Source organism: Vulpes vulpes, chromosome 8 (genome assembly GCF_048418805.1).
Source record: "Vulpes vulpes isolate BD-2025 chromosome 8, VulVul3, whole genome shotgun sequence".
NCBI lineage: Eukaryota > Metazoa > Chordata > Mammalia > Carnivora > Canidae > Vulpes > Vulpes vulpes.
Window position 1 is genome coordinate 40,589,824 of NC_132787.1, and position 17,318 is coordinate 40,607,141.

General features: G+C 46.2%; 1 protein-coding gene across 3 annotated transcripts in view; it reads left to right on the forward strand.

The window, feature by feature from the left end:
- CRACR2A (calcium release activated channel regulator 2A) overlaps positions 1-17,318 on the forward strand; it is a 202,119-nt gene that overhangs the window by 128,617 nt on the left and 56,184 nt on the right. For all 3 annotated transcript variants that reach the window (XM_072766208.1, XM_025995392.2, XM_072766209.1), the window contains 2 exons: positions 2,671-2,817; positions 16,481-16,571. In XM_072766208.1, the coding sequence (XP_072622309.1) occupies positions 2,671-2,817; positions 16,481-16,571 (238 nt within the window). The remainder of the gene's footprint in view (positions 1-2,670; positions 2,818-16,480; positions 16,572-17,318) is intronic.

Here is a 17,318-nt window from a genome sequence, read left to right on the forward strand (position 1 = left end):
CACAACACACAGGCCTAAGCATCAGTCTGTAGCTCTGCAGATTTTTGAGCAAACTATTTGATAGACTACGTCAGAGTTGAGAAAGGCTGGCCAAAACCTGTGGCCAGATAAGAAAAGACAGGCAAAGGCCTGGGAGAGAGCCTGGTGAGAGGCTCTGGATGGGCAGTGCACTTGCCCCCAGGGGCAGTGGTGACAGCAGGGCAACCCCGCTGCAGGCCTGGAAGGGGTGGGGCAGGGGCAGATCTGCAGGGTGTGGATGAGGGCAGGTGGGTGGGAAGTGTGTTAGTCAGAGACCCGACTCAGCTTCTCCAAGGACAAGAGGCCAGAGCATAGTGACCATGCCAGTGACCCCGTGAAGCCTCCTCCTGGAGGAGTGGGAGAAGGGCGCGTATGGGTGATCCATAGCACTGTCAGGATAGAGAGGCACCTCTCCATCCATCCCTCCTTTCTGGGGAAGCCCCCCCTTCCTTGCAAAGGCTCTCAAAACAGAGTTCACCCAATGTTCTTCTGAGGGCCTCTGTAGAGGCTTGTGGAGAACTGAGGCAGCATGAGGTATTCTGGGGAAGAAAAGGCTCTAGGGAAGGTTTCAGGAGTGGTCACAGAAATTGATATGCAGAAGATGGCAGCCAGGACTCTCCATCCCCATGGAAGCTAAACAGAAGGCGGTGGCTGTTGTTGCAGCATGAGAGGAATGGCAAGACCATGGGGCCCCAGATAAGGACGTAAAGGAGGCTGTGAAGACTTTGGAGGTCTTTGAAGGAACCACTCCCCAGAATAGCTTGTATGTTGTTCTGGAAGTAGGCAGATGAGTCAACTGAAATCCCAGAATCCCATCTAGTCCTGCACCCCTTACACCCTTCTACGAGGAGCAGAAACAGGAGACTGGATGTCCAAACTCCCAGCTTTTCCCAGTGGTCTGATTGGCTGAGTGATTTGACAGTGTATGGGCCTTCACTTATTTTTTTATCAAGAATTGATGGGTTTGTCCCTTCTTCAGAAATCTGGGGGGAGGTGATACATCCATGATGAAGTGATTCAATGAGCTTTGGAAGAGGGTCAGGTGGGTCTGCAAATCTCACTGGAGGCTCTAGCCAATTGGCTCCTCCAGAAAGAACGTGGCAGATATGAACAGACAGACCAAAGCTAGCAAGGTGGACCTTGATTTCATAATGCATTTACTTCATGAAGGGATCAGCCTGTCCCAATGATGAGAGGCCATCGTCATATGTCTCTGGGATCTCTGTATCTCAACCCCTTATACCATCTCCATCGTATCTACGGTACAGTAAAGTGGGCCACCATAGCATGTTCCATGTGGGGGAAATGGAACTCATTCTGGAAACAAGGGAGGACCCTAGTTTCCTTCCCTTGTTTCCCAGATCACCTCATGTCATATCAGCCCTGGGTTCTAACAGATAAGAAGTACTCATTGGGTGACGGGTGGATGTGTGGTCCAGATGAGTTGGAGGACTGCAAAGGAGGAAAAGTGGGAGGGACGATGGATAGATGATCTGCTAACTAGTCAGAAGTAGGTTTACGTCTCAGTGGGCCTCCCTCTGCTGGGTGCAAAGAGTCCTCTGTGTGCCCAGGCCCATTGCTAACATGGCACTGTTAGATGTCATTTCAGAGGAAGGTTGCTCCCATCTAGTACTTGTAACACAAGAACAAAGGATTTTATTCTTTATCCTAAGGGTTCCTGGTTGTAGCTACCCTCAGATCATCATGGTTTTAGAATTTCATGGGTTGCAGATCAGACTGCTCTCTGGCTCTGTAGGATGGTTGGCCAGAGATTTTGGGGTTTCTCCAGAGAGGGATAGCATGGTCCACAGTGTGTGCCGCTGCCTCCTTCTACCTGTCACCGAACTGTGTGGCCCTGTGTGTCTATGTACACACCTGCTCATTGTGCCTGTTGGCCAGGGGTGAGGCTGGCAGGAGGGAGGCTCTGGGCTTGTCACTCTGTGTCTTTGTCCCTCTGCATGCCTGTGAAAGCTTTCCATTTGTCATTCCATTTGTGTGCATACATCTCGCAGATTTGTGTCTTCCCTTCCTTTCACTTATCAGGTTTTTCCAGTGCCATGGGGCCCCAGTGGGGTGCTGCATATTCTCTTCTGGCCCCCACAGTGGCAATTGCTTTCTGCCATCCATCAGATGGCATGTCTGTACCTCTCAGCTGCAAGGACTGTCCTTCCTGGGACAACAAGCTCCCTGTTTTAGTTCCATGACATTCGTCCTCACATGCACTACACTCCTGTCCTCCTCCCTTCTTCCTGACATTCTTATATGCTTCTAGCACATGGCTGGGCATGCTCAGCACCACCAGCCTGTCAGGAAAAACCAGAGAGGTGGAAGCAGTGGAGTGCAAGTTTAAGGAGGCCAACACAGGAGCCAGATGGCCCCAAATTTGACTCTTGACTCTGTCATTTACCAGCTGAGTGCTCTGAGACAGTTCACTTCACCCTCTTCTGGGGGAAGTAGAGCACCAGCCTCCTAGTTTACCGTGATGGTCAAATAAGCTGATATGCATAGAGTTACCTAGCATATAGCAAGCACTCAGTAAATGCTAGCCACTGCTAGATCACTGCATGTTCGAGATGTGCTGGCTGTCAGTTTCACATCTGGGGACCTTGGTGCTCCCATGCTCCGACACTAATGTCCCCCTTCCTTTTGTAGTGAAAGTGATATCAAGCAACTCTGGCTGCAACTGAAGAAGGACAAACCTCACTTACTGTCCAGCTTTGAGGATTTCCTGACCAGGACCTTCTCCCAGCTCCAAGAAGCTCACGATGAGAAGAATGAACTGGAGTGTGCCCTGAAAAAGTGGGTACTCAGCCTTGGCCATTCTCTGTACATGTGTGTGTGAAAAATAGAAACACAAAGTGTGCTTTCTCATTCCATGATGCCTCCCTGTCACTGTCTGCCAGAGTGGAGGCAGGGACCCCTGGCTATTATATATATATATATATATATATATATATATATATATATATATATACCCTTGCTCACGTTAATCAGGCCCTCATCACATGCCAGGCACTATTTATTATTTAACGTATTTATTTTGTAAAGATTTTATTTATGTATTTGAGAATGAACAAGCATAAGCAGGGGGAGCAGCAGAAAGAGAAGGAGAAGCAGATTCCCCACTGAGCAGGGGCCTGACATGGGCCTGGATCCAAAGACCCCAGGATCATGACCTGAGCCCAAGGCAGACGCTTAACTGACTGAGCCACCCAGGCACTCCTCGCCCCCCCGCCTTTTTTGAAAAGGCTAGGCACTATTTAAATATATATACCGGCTTATGTGGACTATTCAGTGCTCTCCACGTTTTATAGATAAAGACATCGAGGTATTAAAAAGGTAAATGACATGCACTGGGACATACAGCTAGTAAGTGGCAGAGCCAGCATTTGGAGCAAGACAGCCTTGCACCTGAGGCTGGTTGGAAAACAACTCTCCCTGCATCTAGACACTGAGGCCCAACACCTCGGGCCTACCCCCTAACTGCAGACCAGCCCTGGGCCCCACTGAGTCCCCTCCTGATCATTCTCTGGAGCATCACAGCCTCATATCTGTCCTGTTGCCTCTTGGCCACCAGGGCCTCTGCAGTAGTTAGTGGTTTCTCACACTTCTTTGCTTGGAGAAGGCAGCCCCAGCAAGGTGAACTCTGAACCTGGAGCCAACAGGAGTCAGCCTTGTGCCACAGGTATCGGGCCAGCCATTTAGATGTTCATTCACGTGTGGAAATGGGTGCCACCCTTGTCCATAGTCATCACATGTATGTCACAGCAGTGAGCTCACATTTGGTGAAGCACAGTGTAACTAAGGATGGTTCATAATCCTGAAGATGTGGCCAAAACACAGGGTTGGGTTTGGGTAGCACCTGGAAGTGCGCCGAAGCAGTCCTTACAGTAATTCTGCCAGAGATCACTCCTGTTGTGTGGGAGTCCTCAACGCTTCCAGCGTAGATGATGCACCCTTCCTTGCCAAACTCCTGGTGCCTGGCACTGCCTCCTGGGGCAGGGCTTCAGAGTCCATGCTGCTAGACTTCAGAGTCTACGCTGACATGGCCTTGGTGAAAGCATACACGCCCCTGATTTAGAAGGAGATCACCATGTGTCTTACTGCGTGGATCAGCCAACCACACATTACCCTTAGCATCTTTGCAGCTTGTGTCTCCCCTAGATCACTCTAAAAATAACTTGTTGGAGTCTATTAGGTTTACACAGATCTGGAGAAAAAAGACCTTTAGGAGTGGGAATTATGAGAAAGTTGTGGCCAAGTAGTGCTGGGGAAAACACGGTTTGGCTGGAGGAGTGTCATGAGCGTTCTGGGGAGAAGCTCCCAAGGCTCAGAGAAAGGAAGGGTTGAGGGTGTGCTTCTGCACCACTTTTAGCTGGTTAAGCTGTGAGTCAAGACAGAGCTGAGTTTGCATCTTGGCTCTGCCACTTACTAGCTGTGTGATTCAAGGCTAAGTTACTTAACCTCTCTGAGTCTCAGCTTCCTTATACATAAGATAGGGGTGATAACAAAATAAGTATTTGATGCATGTTAAAATAATAATGCTTATTATTTTAAACAAGTATGTTTCTTAGTCGTAGAGGATTCACTGGTTACAGTAGAGAGTTTGAGCCTTGATATAAGCAGTGGTGAGGTTTAAAGATCCATTTATATAACCTTCCAGATAACATGGGGTAGAGCCAGTAGCATCGGCATCGCTTGGAAATTTCTTAGGAATGCAGAATCTCAAGCCTCGCCCCAACCCTACTGAATCTGCATTGTACCAAAATGTCCAGGGGCTTTGTGGATTTGAGAAGTGGGGAGCTGGGAAACAGGAGCTCTGAATTTAAGTCATGCATGGCTCTCCAAGCAGCTAGCTCTATGACCTTGCTCAAGTCTCTTGGCCTCTCTGAGCCTTGGTTTTTTCTCTCCTTTAAAATAAGGGCCTGTATTCTTTTCTGACCCTTCCTACACCCCTACTTTCCTCTGACCCCAGTGTTGATCACCCTGAAGAACTGCAGAAACAGGTAGCATGTTGCAGAAAGGAGTACTCTTTCATCTAAGGAGGGTGAGAGTGGTCACAGCTTGAATGAGCAGGCAGTGACCCAGCTCATAGCCTGGAATCTTCCCTGCAGGGTGCTTCTCTGTGGCCCTGCACTCCCACAGGGAGAGAGCAATGCTCTTAACTTGTTTCGGAGCTGGGTAGCCCTTGCATTCATCCTAAAGTGGCCTCTTTTAGTGTTTTTGCCCTAATTTAAAGATTAAAAAGTTCTTGAGGTGAAAGTCAAGGTCATTCTTGGCTGCATGTGCAAAGTTAGCTCAGCCAAAGGTTCTCGCTGTCTATACCCATCCTCTGTCAATGTCCCTGCCAGGTACAGCTGCCCTGGGTCAGCTGATGGGGGCCCACTCCTAGCTGGGCAGCTGTGGTGGGGCTGAGGGTTCCCAGAGCTCTATGGCCCTGTCCCACACCAGGGGTGTTCTCTGGGTACAGAACCAGAGACCTGCGGCTCTAGTGAGCAGAACACTAAAATAGGAGGCAAGAGAAAACTGAGCTCTTGCCCAGGCACTGCCACTGACCAGCTAGCTGTGTGACCTCAAGTAACTAGCTTTACATCTCTGTGTGTCATTTGCCTTATTGGAAACATGAGAAAATAGGCTTGGTGTTTTTCAAACTTCCTGTGATTGTGACTCGCCAGAAAAAATGCATTTGACTTTGTAACCCCCATACACTTAGGTGTGTGTGTAATTGAAAATTTCCTGAAATGGAGTTCACCCTTATTGCATGTGACATACTCTGACATTCTCTTTTATTCTCGTGTCTTCTATTAAAGAAACAAAAACGCTGGTCACATCCCGCTTCTGGGTTATGACTGGACCAGATGATCAATAAGGGTCCTTGGAGCTCAGTAGTTGGACAAGAAGCTGGAAACCCCGATAGCATCTAGAATATTTAAGTGGGAGTCTTGACAAATAACCCAGGGTGAGGTTAAGTGACTCTGAGACATCTTCTAGGAGATGAGTCGGAGAGTTTGGGGCTGTGTGTGGGAGCAGTGTGTCCAGGCATCAGTGGGGGAGGAGGAATGCTCTGGGGAATGGCCCGATTCAGGCTAGAACATCTCCCTGGTTCCTCCATGGGCTGGCTTTCCAGTGTGGAAAACTGGAAACATTTCAACTCCACCTGGAAAATGAGCACCTGTCCCAAACATGGCTGTAGTCATTGGTGCTGAGCACATAGCCTGGAGACACAGCGCATTGTTACTCTTGCCTGCACGTAACAAGCACTTATTCTGTGTCCAGCTCTGAGTTGAGCAAATAGAACTCAGAGTCCCATCTTGGAGGAGTTTATGATCACACTGATAAGGTCAAGCTCATACCCCTAAAAATTCTGCCATAAAGCCCACCAGAGAATTCCCATAGCGTTGAAATGCTAGACAGCATTGCCATTGGCAGAAGAGGCTTTTGCTTCCTCCTCCTTTTTCAAACCACACATCATATTTCTTTCTCCCGTGGAGCCCAGAGAAAATGAGGCTGATTAGGGGGTGGAGGTCTTGTTCCAGCTCCCCAGGCTGGATCATGCCCCACAGGATTACTGTTTTGCTGCAGTGAGCAGACCAGGTCCATCCCAGCTTCCACTTCAGGTTCCCTCCAGGTTCTGGGGGGAGGGGGGTGGCGGAGCCTGCAGCCACCTTGAGTTCCTACGACAAGCTCCTGGACAGCTGGTGTCGGGAGACCAGCCTCGGGGGCCTTCCTTACCTCACTGCCTGGGATTATTTTTTTAATTTTATTTATTTATTCATGAGAGACACAGAGAGGGAGGTAGGGACATAACAGAGGGAGAAGCATGCTCCCTGTGGGGAGCCTGATGTGGGGCTGGATTCCAGGACTCCAGGATCACGCCCTGAACCAAACGCAAGACACTCAACCACTGAGCCACCCAGGTGCCCTGTCTTGGATTGTTTTGTTTTTGTTGTTTTGTTTTGTTTTTCACTTACATATTGGGAATAGGGAAAGAGGCCAGTCTGGGAGCATTCAGTCTCCCACCCCCTTGTCCTTTGTAGTGAAGGTTGAGTTGGAATGCTGAGTCCAATGTTGGACTCAGTTGTATCTCCACTGGGGAGTAGCCACAGCCCCATGGGGTGCAGTGGGCACAAGGTCAAATGCAGGAACCTCAGGCTGAAGCCCAGTTCTCCCTCTAAACTTCAGAACCTGGACGATTCCCTCGCATCTTTCCCTGGAAGTGGAGGCTACCCTGTAATAGAGCTATGCTCCTCCTGTTCACCACACAGAAGCTCAGAGAACTTTACATCTAGCATGATGGATACCATGTAGGTTTAGGAAGGACTTCTGGCCATCAGAGTTACAAATTCCTTTGCCATGGAAAGCATCTTCCCAATTACCTTTTCGTGGAAGGAAAAAACAAACCAAGCTTCCGCTCTCCAGGACCTGTAGAGTGATACTGTCTGGAGGCAGCAGTAGATTATTTTGCCAGAATCACTAGGGGATGCTGAGGTCCCACCCCAGGAAGGGGGGATTCATTTGGTCTGGGGTGGGGACTCGAAGTCTGCATTTATAAACTGTCCTGAGAGATTCTGACTTTTTGAGAGAGAGCACACGTGCACTAGTGAGTGCAGGGAGGGGGAGAAGGAGAGTGAGAGAGATGCCCAGTGTGAAGCCCAAAGCAGGGCTCCATCTCACAATCCTGAGATCACATCCTAAGTCAAGATCAAGAGTCAGACACTTAACCTACTGAACCACCCAGGTGCCCCGGGATTCTGACTTTTGGCCAGAGTTGGCATCTGCCGGATATAAGGACCTGGCTGGGTTCTTTACCAGGATCTAACCCTGAGGCTGGGGGTAAGGATGACTTAGGTGGTGTCTGGAGAGTGCTTTGAGCTCTTGGAAGAAAGTGCTTTCTAGATCAAAGACAGGCCATGGGCTGTGCTCTGCCCTGCTCAGTCATCTGTAGCTCAGTAACCCGGAAAGCCACCCAGGCTGCCTGCTTCACATCACTGGTGGGCCACACTTGGCCTTGACAAACTCAGAAGGACTCCCCAGAGCCTTGTTGGGATCACTTCCTCATCTGCACAGTCTTTCTTGTGCAACTGAGTCCTCAGGCAGTTTCTTGGGGGGGCATGGGGGCCCTTAAATTGCAGCCCCTGCCCAGCCACTATCCAGGCACGTTCTGTCTAGAGTGGTTTCCCACGGCTCTGGGAGGGTGTCTAGACCAGGAGAGAATGTGTCTTACGGCCTGACGGGCAGCCTATCTATGATACCTGCTGCCCTGACATAAGCCTGAGAATTGGGATTCTGTAACATGAAGCTGCAGGGACAAGAGAACCTTTGGGGGAAGAGAGTCATCGTTTCCCAGGCCTGGGTCCTCCCCTGTACTCAGACCCTGGGTATCTGGATGCCCATAGACTTCCTTGCTCTGACTCTCATTTTTTTCACATGCCAAACAAAGAGGTTGGGAATACATGAGCTTTGTAAGCCCAGTCTCTGATGGGGAGGGGAATTCTTCCTTTCTTCATATCTGCCTTTCACCAGACTGTGCAAACTAGGAGACGTGATCAGACCACTGCCTGTCCAAATGGAAACAGATGAAATCAGGATGATTACACTCCAAGGCCAGAGGCATGTCTAAGTTCTACCTTGAGTTCAAGCTTCTGTAATTTATCTAACATACAGAAAAATGCAATTTGTCCAAGGTCAAGACCATACCTTCATTCATGGAAGGAAGAAACTACTTTTTCCTGAAATGATTTCAGCACACCCCTATCTAGAACCTAGAAGGTTGACCAGATAACTTTTTGAGACCCTCTGAAATCTGAATAGATTCTCTTTCTAAGTGAAGGCAAAAAGGAAAGAGGGAACAGGAGGATATTTTGACCAAGCAATACTCTATAGCAGAAAGGCCTTGGCCTCTGTGTCGTTAGCTGGAACCCCACTGGTACGGAGCATTATTGCTTTACTCCAGTGTGGTACCTTAACTCTCCATGTGCAAATCACTTTGTGAAAGTTAATTAATTTTTGCCGTCCCTGTGGGAACCTGGCAGGGTAAGTTATTGCTAACTACATGTCACCTTCCAGTTCCCTGCAAATGAACTGTAAAGGCCTCTCAGAACTAAGCCTTGTATTTACATGAGAATCACTGTATCTCCACCCTTCCTTCCTTCCCACACATCCTATCCTAAATCTCTAATACCACACACATGCTAATGGTTCTCCTTTACAAAGCAGGCATCTGCTACAGTCGGGCACCCTGAGAGCCATTCTATCCTCTAAGCTGGACCTGGGCTTTTCATCCTGGTTTTCAATAGGACTCATTGTTTTAGATCCGTGACTGCCCTGTGGCATCCTGAGTATATAATTGTTGTTTTTTTTCCCTTCACTGTTGAAAATCTCCCTTTTCTGGACTCAGCCTCTCTTAACTTTTTCCCTAAGAACTCTACCATGACCCCCACTCCTTGAGTGGCCTTGTCCACTTCCCTCCAGGTAGGGCTCTGTGATCACTCACAGAGTTACCATCAACCAGAGCCAGGAAGGCACGGTGGGGTGGGGGCTACTTCAGGATGTGTGGCTTCTTCCCCTTGTTTTTTTCCTCCATGACACTTTTTAATATTGGACTTGGTGTTCTTAGATGCTAAAATCCTGGGGTACAGAGCCCATTCCATAAGTCTAAATTATTTTACCCAGAATGTTACTTTACAAAGGGCTTAACCAGTACTTAACGTTGATGGTGATGTTATGGCTCTCTCTTTTTACACTTGGTCTTCTCTCCTGAGCCACCTCTGGTTTTGTCCTTTCTGGAGTCTTCTGCTTCCTATGTTTCCCATTTTCACACATGTCTGCTGCTGCAGGATTCCCCTTCAGTTTCTACTTGCCCCTTGGCTGACATCTAAAGGAATGTCACTGAGAACATGTGACTTGTCCAAGGCCACAAAGCTTGTAAATGTCGGAATCAAGATTTGAACCAAGGCCTTTTTACTCTGGGTCTAATGAATTCTAAGCCAACCATAGCTGTCAGCAGGTTATAACCTAGACTACACTGGAATATGCTAGAGGCACTATCTAGACATTATACTGAAAGAGCAAGAAAGTGAGGATAAATGCTGCTGCTCATGACTACTCTGCTGCCTCCTTCCTACATTTATTTGCAGGGGAATAATTAAAGACTGCCCTGGGTTGTGTGGGAGTGTTTTGAGAATGCCTAATAGAAGATAGGTTGAATATTTATGCCCACATGGTATTAATAGTTCAGAGAGCTCTATTACAGATTGCTGCCCTTGTTTTTTCAATATTTTTACCAATGACATGAACAAAGGGAGATAACGAAGAATATTTTGTAGTAATTGAAAAAGTTCCATCCATAAGGAAGATACAACATAAATAAATTTTTAGGCCTTAGATAATATAGCAACATAATAGATAAGGCAAAAACTTTTAGAAAAACAAAGAAAATTTGATGAAAACAAGACTTTAGAAGATTTTAACAAACATCTAGGATTTGATACATTAGTCAGGCAAAAAGTACAATAAATATATAAAATATTTAAAACTATCAACCAACAAGCTTAATTTAAGAGATAAATATACAGTTGTGTGCCCCACAATAGAAAACACATTCTTCGCATGAAAGTAATGCAAAACTGATAATGTTTTTGACTACACAGGAAAAGTTCATAGATTTTAAGAAGTAGATACCTTACCAATATATATATATATATTTACTAATACAATAAACTAGAAACCAGTAGTTTTTATATATTAAAAACATTCCTTAGGGGTGCATGGGTGGCTCAGTTGGTTAAGTGTCTGACTTCAACTCAGGTCATGATCTCAGGTTTCTGGGATTGAGCCTTGTATCAGGCTCTATGCTCAGCAAGGAGTCTGTTTCTCTCTCTGTCTCCCCCTCTATCCCTCCTTCTGCTCGTGCTCTCTCTCTCAAATAAATAAATAAAATCTTAAAAAAATAAAAATGAAGACACTCTTCCAAACACCTTCAATGAATTAAATCATCGAAACCAATAAATCAACATAATACATTATTTACTTTACATTATGATTGAAAATTTAAAATACCAACGAAGCTTGGAAGGTCATTGAATACACTGGATGGCCAATTGGGATCCATTAAGATAATGTCAGGTTGGAAAGATGGACTGAATCTAGCAGAATTGCATCTGAGATCTTGTTCTGATGTCCAAAAAGTCAATGACAGAGGCACAAGGTGGAAGAGATATGATTTAGTAGCACCATCTTTAAAGGAAAAACAATTACACAGACATAAGATTTAGAGGTTTTACTTGACAAATGGGTTCGGCATTCGTCAACTGTGATGTGCCTGCCAAGAAAAGTTAATGTGATTTTAGGCTGCATGAATAGATATGCAGTATCTAGAACAAGAGGCATAGTCCAGCTCTAAGCTGTGCTAATCAGACTTCACACCCTGGGCATTCAGTCTGGGGCTCCATGGCTGGAGGAAGCTAAATCAGGGCATATTCAGAGAAAAGTAAAGAGAAAGGTGAAAGGACACACAAAAAAATAAAAATAAAAAATCCGTGTGAGACATGGTTGGAGGAAGTGGAGAGGCATGGCATAAACCCAAGGCAACTCCTTGAAGTCTTAATGCTGTTTTCAAATATATAAAAGGTTTTTATGCAGAGCTGGGATAAGGTCATAGAAAGATATATTTCTGTGATCCAGAATATTCCAAAGATGAAAGAGCTGTTTAGAGATCCAGCCAAGTTTCCTATCACTAGAGGTGTTCTAACCTAGTTTGGGTAAATATGTGGCAGGGACATTGTGGCAAGGGTTTTAGCACTGGGAAAATAGGTGGTTGGATCAGATAGACCTTCCAACCTTGAAATTCTTCAGTTCCTCTGTAATCTGGTATTCCCCCAGTATGTTCCTTCCATGGGCTATTGAGTTAGGTATCCAAAGACTTACATTCTTTTATACAGATTTTCAGCATTCACATTTTGGGCATTGACTCTGTGGATGACAAAAATGTCTGGGTGTCCTAACCTAGTTGAGACAGCATAAGCCCAGACGAGACAGTTTTTCAGGATTTTTTTTTTTTTGAGATTTTATTTATTCATGAGAAACACAGAAAGAGAGAGGCAGAGACATAGGCAGAAGGAGAAGCAGGCTCCCCACAGGAAGCCCGATGTGGGATTCGATCCTGGGACCCCAGGATCACACCCTGAGCTGAAGGCAGACTCTCAACTACTGAGCCACCCAGGTGTCCCAATTTTTCAGGATTTTGAAAGTAAATGTTCAGTTAAAGACATTTGATGTTAAAAGAGTTCAGAGAAGGGGTCAGTGAGGAATCTGATAGGTGGCGAAATCCACACAGAGAAGACGAAAAAGTATATGTGTGCATCAGGCGATATGAGTGGTTTTAGAAATTGTGGTAACACCGGTATATATGCTAAGCAAACATCATCGGTTGCTTCTTTCCTTTGGTGGAGGAATATGGTGTGCCTGCTGACACACGGCACGCCACACGTGCAGACCTTTTCAGAGTGTCTCTCACCATTACCGTCCTCACCACCGCTGCAGAGCTCCCCACAGGCACAGGCCTCTGGCTCTGCAGCTCCAGCTTACACACAGCCTGCGTGTCTAACAGATTGATATGACAGGAACTTTATTGGTAAAGCTTTCTGTTCTGCATCTTCCTGATTGCCTCTTACCTATGCCAAACCCAGCAACACTTATCCTTGAAACTTAGACCTTCCTCCCCTTTGGGAACAATGGCTCTTGCCCTCCACAGCCCATGACTATAATTACAATAATAAATATTCCCCTACATTTGTTTAGGGCTTTGCAGTTCCAAATGCTTTTCATGCCCTCTCTCTTGTTTGTCATGCCAGTGCTGGGGCAAGGGAGGACAATCGGGGCAGATGCTACTCTGGGATGTAAGGAGGTCAGAGTACTCAAGGTCACGCTGAGGATATGAACTGATTTCGGGTTCAGAACTAGATATTAAGAGCCCTGAGCTGGTTTAGTGGTGTGAATGATGTGAACAGCACCAAGATGCTCCCCATTCCTGGGGCTCGTGTGTCTGACTAAGGCTGATTATGAGTCATTCAGTCCTATAGGATTCATCCTCAGAAGACTTTCAGGCCTGGCCAACCCCCTAGGATGCCAGCTTTATTCAAAAGAATTTCCAGAGGTTTGGTTCCATAGATTGGACCCTGGCTCATTGATGCCTACCTGGAACCCCAGGCTTTCTTTGCAATGGACTCAGCCTTTGTTAATGAGGGCTAGAAGTAGGCACCATTCAGAGGCTCCATTGGCCTTCCCCCTATTTGGTTTTTTAGCATTCTGAAGATTACTTACTTTATGACAAGCAAACTGACATGTGAGCATAAAAACCAAAGTTTATTAATTTAATTCAATAAAACTTACAGCAAAGTTAATATAATGCATTTAATGATGGTACAGAATTGATGCCCTGTATGGTTATTAAGCACAAGTGGTAAACAGTTTATATGGATGACTGTAATTAATATTGCTTTGTCAGAGCAAATCAATTTTTAAGTTTCTCTCATCTCACTTTATTAGTTCTTCAGTATTTATATAGTTGGAATCACTATCTAAATTTGTCCTTGATACCATTTGCCATCTAGCACCTGAATTTCTTTGAACATAGAGAAATAATTCCAGGGACCAAGAGAAGACTTTCTTTCTGAAAGTCCCTTCAAAAAGCATTATTTCTGTCCTTGAGGTGTTCCTATTCAATAACAGGTTCTTCTGATCCTTATTTTTCTGCAAGATTTTCTTTCTTTCTTTTTAATTAATTTATTTAACAGAGAGAGAGAGCCAGAGAGCACAAGCAGAGGGAACAGCAGAGGGAGAGGGAGAAGCAGGCTCTCTGCACAGAGAGCCTGATGAGATGCAGGGCTTGATCCCAGGACCCTGAGATCTGAAAGCAGACGCTTAACTGACTGAGCCACCTAGGCACTCCTCTCCAAGATTTTCTTATACTTGTTATGGGCAAGCTAAAGACAAAAGTAACAATCTAAAACATTTCTCATTGAGCCAGAAGAGATTTCTTACTCTTAGCCAACAAGACAGTTCCTACACCAGGACCTTTTTTTTTTTTTTTTTGAAGTTTGAAAGAGATTTATTTAAAAACAGAACAAAAAAGAAGCTTTGGTATTTCAAAAGCCAACAATCATCAATCACTAGAAAGTTAAATACCGCCCCCGAAGCCCAGAAGTACAAAAGCACAGATCTCCACAGGCTCATGATAAGAAAGAGACAATGTGGGAACCCGGGGATGACCCGAGACCCGCGCCCTCCACCCAGGCGGGGCGGCGAAGGCCCCAGGTCACCTCCACGGTTCACTGTCTAAAGTGGATGCGAAAGCCATCCGGCAAAACCTCAACAACAATAAATTAAAAACTCAGGGCTCCAGCTCACAGAAGTTACCTTTTCTATTACTCAGCCATTAGAAACGACAAATACCCACCATTTGCTTCAACTTGGATGGAACTGGAGGGTATTATGCTGAGTGAAGTAAGTCAATCGGAGAAGGACAAACAGTGTATGTTCTCATTCATTTGGGGAATATAAACAATAGTGAAAGGGAATATAAGGGAAGGGAGAAGAAATGTGTGGGAAATATCAGAAAGGGAGACAGAACATAAAGACTCCTAACTCTGGGAAACGAACTAGGGGTGGTGGAAGGGGAGGAGGGCGGGGGGTGGGGGTGAATGGGTGACGGGCACTGAGGGGGGCACTTGACGGGATGAGCACTGGATGTTATTCTCTATGTTGGTAAATTGAACACCAATAAAAAATAAATTTATTATTAAAAAAAAACACCGATTTCTGGAAAAAAAAAGTTACCTTTTGCTGAGTGCATCCTGAGGCCATTGCCATACTAACTCAAAGGGTTTCTGGCTTTGAGGGTATAGCCAAGAGAGGGAACCTAGAGGCTTCTGCTCTGATATGAATGACCTTGGCCATGAAATCTCACACAGGTTCCTTGTCTCGGTCAGTTTTGTGGTTTCTACAGAACAGGCCGAATGCCAACCAAAAAAGGCTCCTTAGTCATGCTCAGTCTGCATGTGTGCCAGTATTAACAAGTGAGGAAGGGACATCCTCAGGCAGCAGGGAAGGCCTGGCACTGGACTGGAGTTCTGAGTGGACATTAGGGAGGTGGTGGTTAAAACAATGAAGGGCTCCGAGGAATAGACACATTGCTATCCTAAGGTTTTGTTCAGAAATCTCCCCAGTACCTCTTAGAACTGAAAATCAGAGCCATTTCCTTAATTATTAAACTCTCCTTACTTGAATAAAGGGCAGAGAGGGCTTGCCACCATTTGAGTTTAGAATGGTAAGTGCCAAATTTTACAGTATGCATATGTTCAAAACAGACCTTGAGAGCCAAGACATCAGCCTGCTCCTGAGGCGAGATTCCACTTAGCAGGTGAGAAAGAAAACTGGGAGGGACTGAACCAGAGAGAACCTAACTGCAGGTTGGAGAAGAGGTGTAACAGTGCAGTGTCCAGGGAATGGGAATGCTTTGGCTGGATAACCTCCATTTCAGTTCAAATGCTCAGCCTTCAGGTTTGAAACTGGAGGTGATGAAGGGTGGGGGGAGGCATTCAAAGGTGGATCTATCTTGGGAGAGAAAGAGGAACAATGCCAGAGAGGACCTATAAACCTTGTTCCTATAGCCATATTTGTCTTGGTCTCATATAGGAGCAGAGTACCCAGGTATTTACTTCTTGTCCTGTGGGTCTCTGCAGTGTAGGGAGAAGATGCTGGAAGGGTGGATGAGGACGTCTCATTATCACTACCCACCTTTAACCAGCCTGCCCCTTCTCATGCCATCTGCCTGGGGCCCTGGGCCTGAGATGGCATGAGCATTGGACAGATGTGGCCCCTCCTTCCTTTGTAGGGGGCATGGTGGCAGTGGTTGTCATTGTCATGGAATCTTGAGATCTTCCGAGAAATGTGGATCACATAAACTTAAGCATACAATTGTGGCAGAAGCCCTCTACAGTGTAGTTCAGGGAGTGCTGAGGTAGCCAGGCATCCGAAATTGGAAGGGGACCAAACAAGAACCCAAACCAAGAACCCAAAAATAAGCCTGCACAACACAACTTTATGCTGACTCAGGTGTAGGGAGCAGCGGCCAATAGGGAGGTCCATCTAGCAGATGCCAGGGGGCTTGCTGTTGACGTAAAGCAGGGCTAAGGAAGATGGAGCCAGGGAAGCCTCACTGAGAAGTGTGTGGGTCAGCTAGAAATGATGGCCTCCTCATCTAGGAGGAGGAGAAGGTGCTGCTAGGTCTGTGTGGTCAGCTAACCCTAAGGAACTGATCCCGCAGCTTCGGCTGACCTGACCTACACAGGCACCATCCCCAAGCTCCTGACTGAGTTCTGGTGCCCAGGCTTCAGGACTTGTGCTCTGGGATAAAGCACATCTATGTCGACCTCATCAGACTCTCCTTCTGCCACTTTTGCAGGAAAATTGCTGCTTATGATGAAGAAATCCAGCATCTCTACGAGGAAATGGAACAGCAGATAAAACATGAGAAGGAACAGTTTCTCCTGAAAGTAAGAGTCATCCACACTAGGGCTTGGCCCCGGAGGCCCAGCGGAATGATCACCTGCTCTGATCTCCTCCCCAGTTTAAGATCGCAGCACCCCTACCCATTGCACTGTGGGTTCCCTGTTTCTTTGCTTTATTTAGATTTTTCACGGCATCTGTCACCTTCAAATGTGGCAGTTAATTTCAAATGTGGCAAGGAAATTAAACCAAATTGTTGTTGGTCTCCTCCTAACAGGAAAGCTCTGCAAGAGCAGGGATCTTCACTTGCTCATGTGTCCACAGCACCTCAGCCATACTTGAATAGTAGGCACTCAACAAACACATGTTGAATCACTGAATGAATGAACAAGGGACAAAAGAATGAGCTAATAAATAAATGAAAGAATGAGGGTCCATGCATTGCCCCTTACAGCAGCTTCTAGCCTGGGTCACTTTGGCTGATCCCCACACCTAGATGGCAGGCCCGCCTGAATGCAGTTCATTCCGCTGGGCACCATCTCCCAGAGCAACTCCCAGCAACTCCCCTCAGGACACCATCATTAGAGCCTATGCTTCCGGTCCTTTCCCTTAGACACCTAGAAATGTAATGCCCAAGACAGGTCAAATTCCCCCCTTCTCAGACACTGTGAGAGAACATTTAAAACTTACATCCCCTCGTCCTAGTCTGAGCCTCCTTTTTATTTTTTTAAAGGAAAATCCACTTTATTTTTTTTTTTAATTTTTATTTATTTATGATAGTCACACAGAGAGAG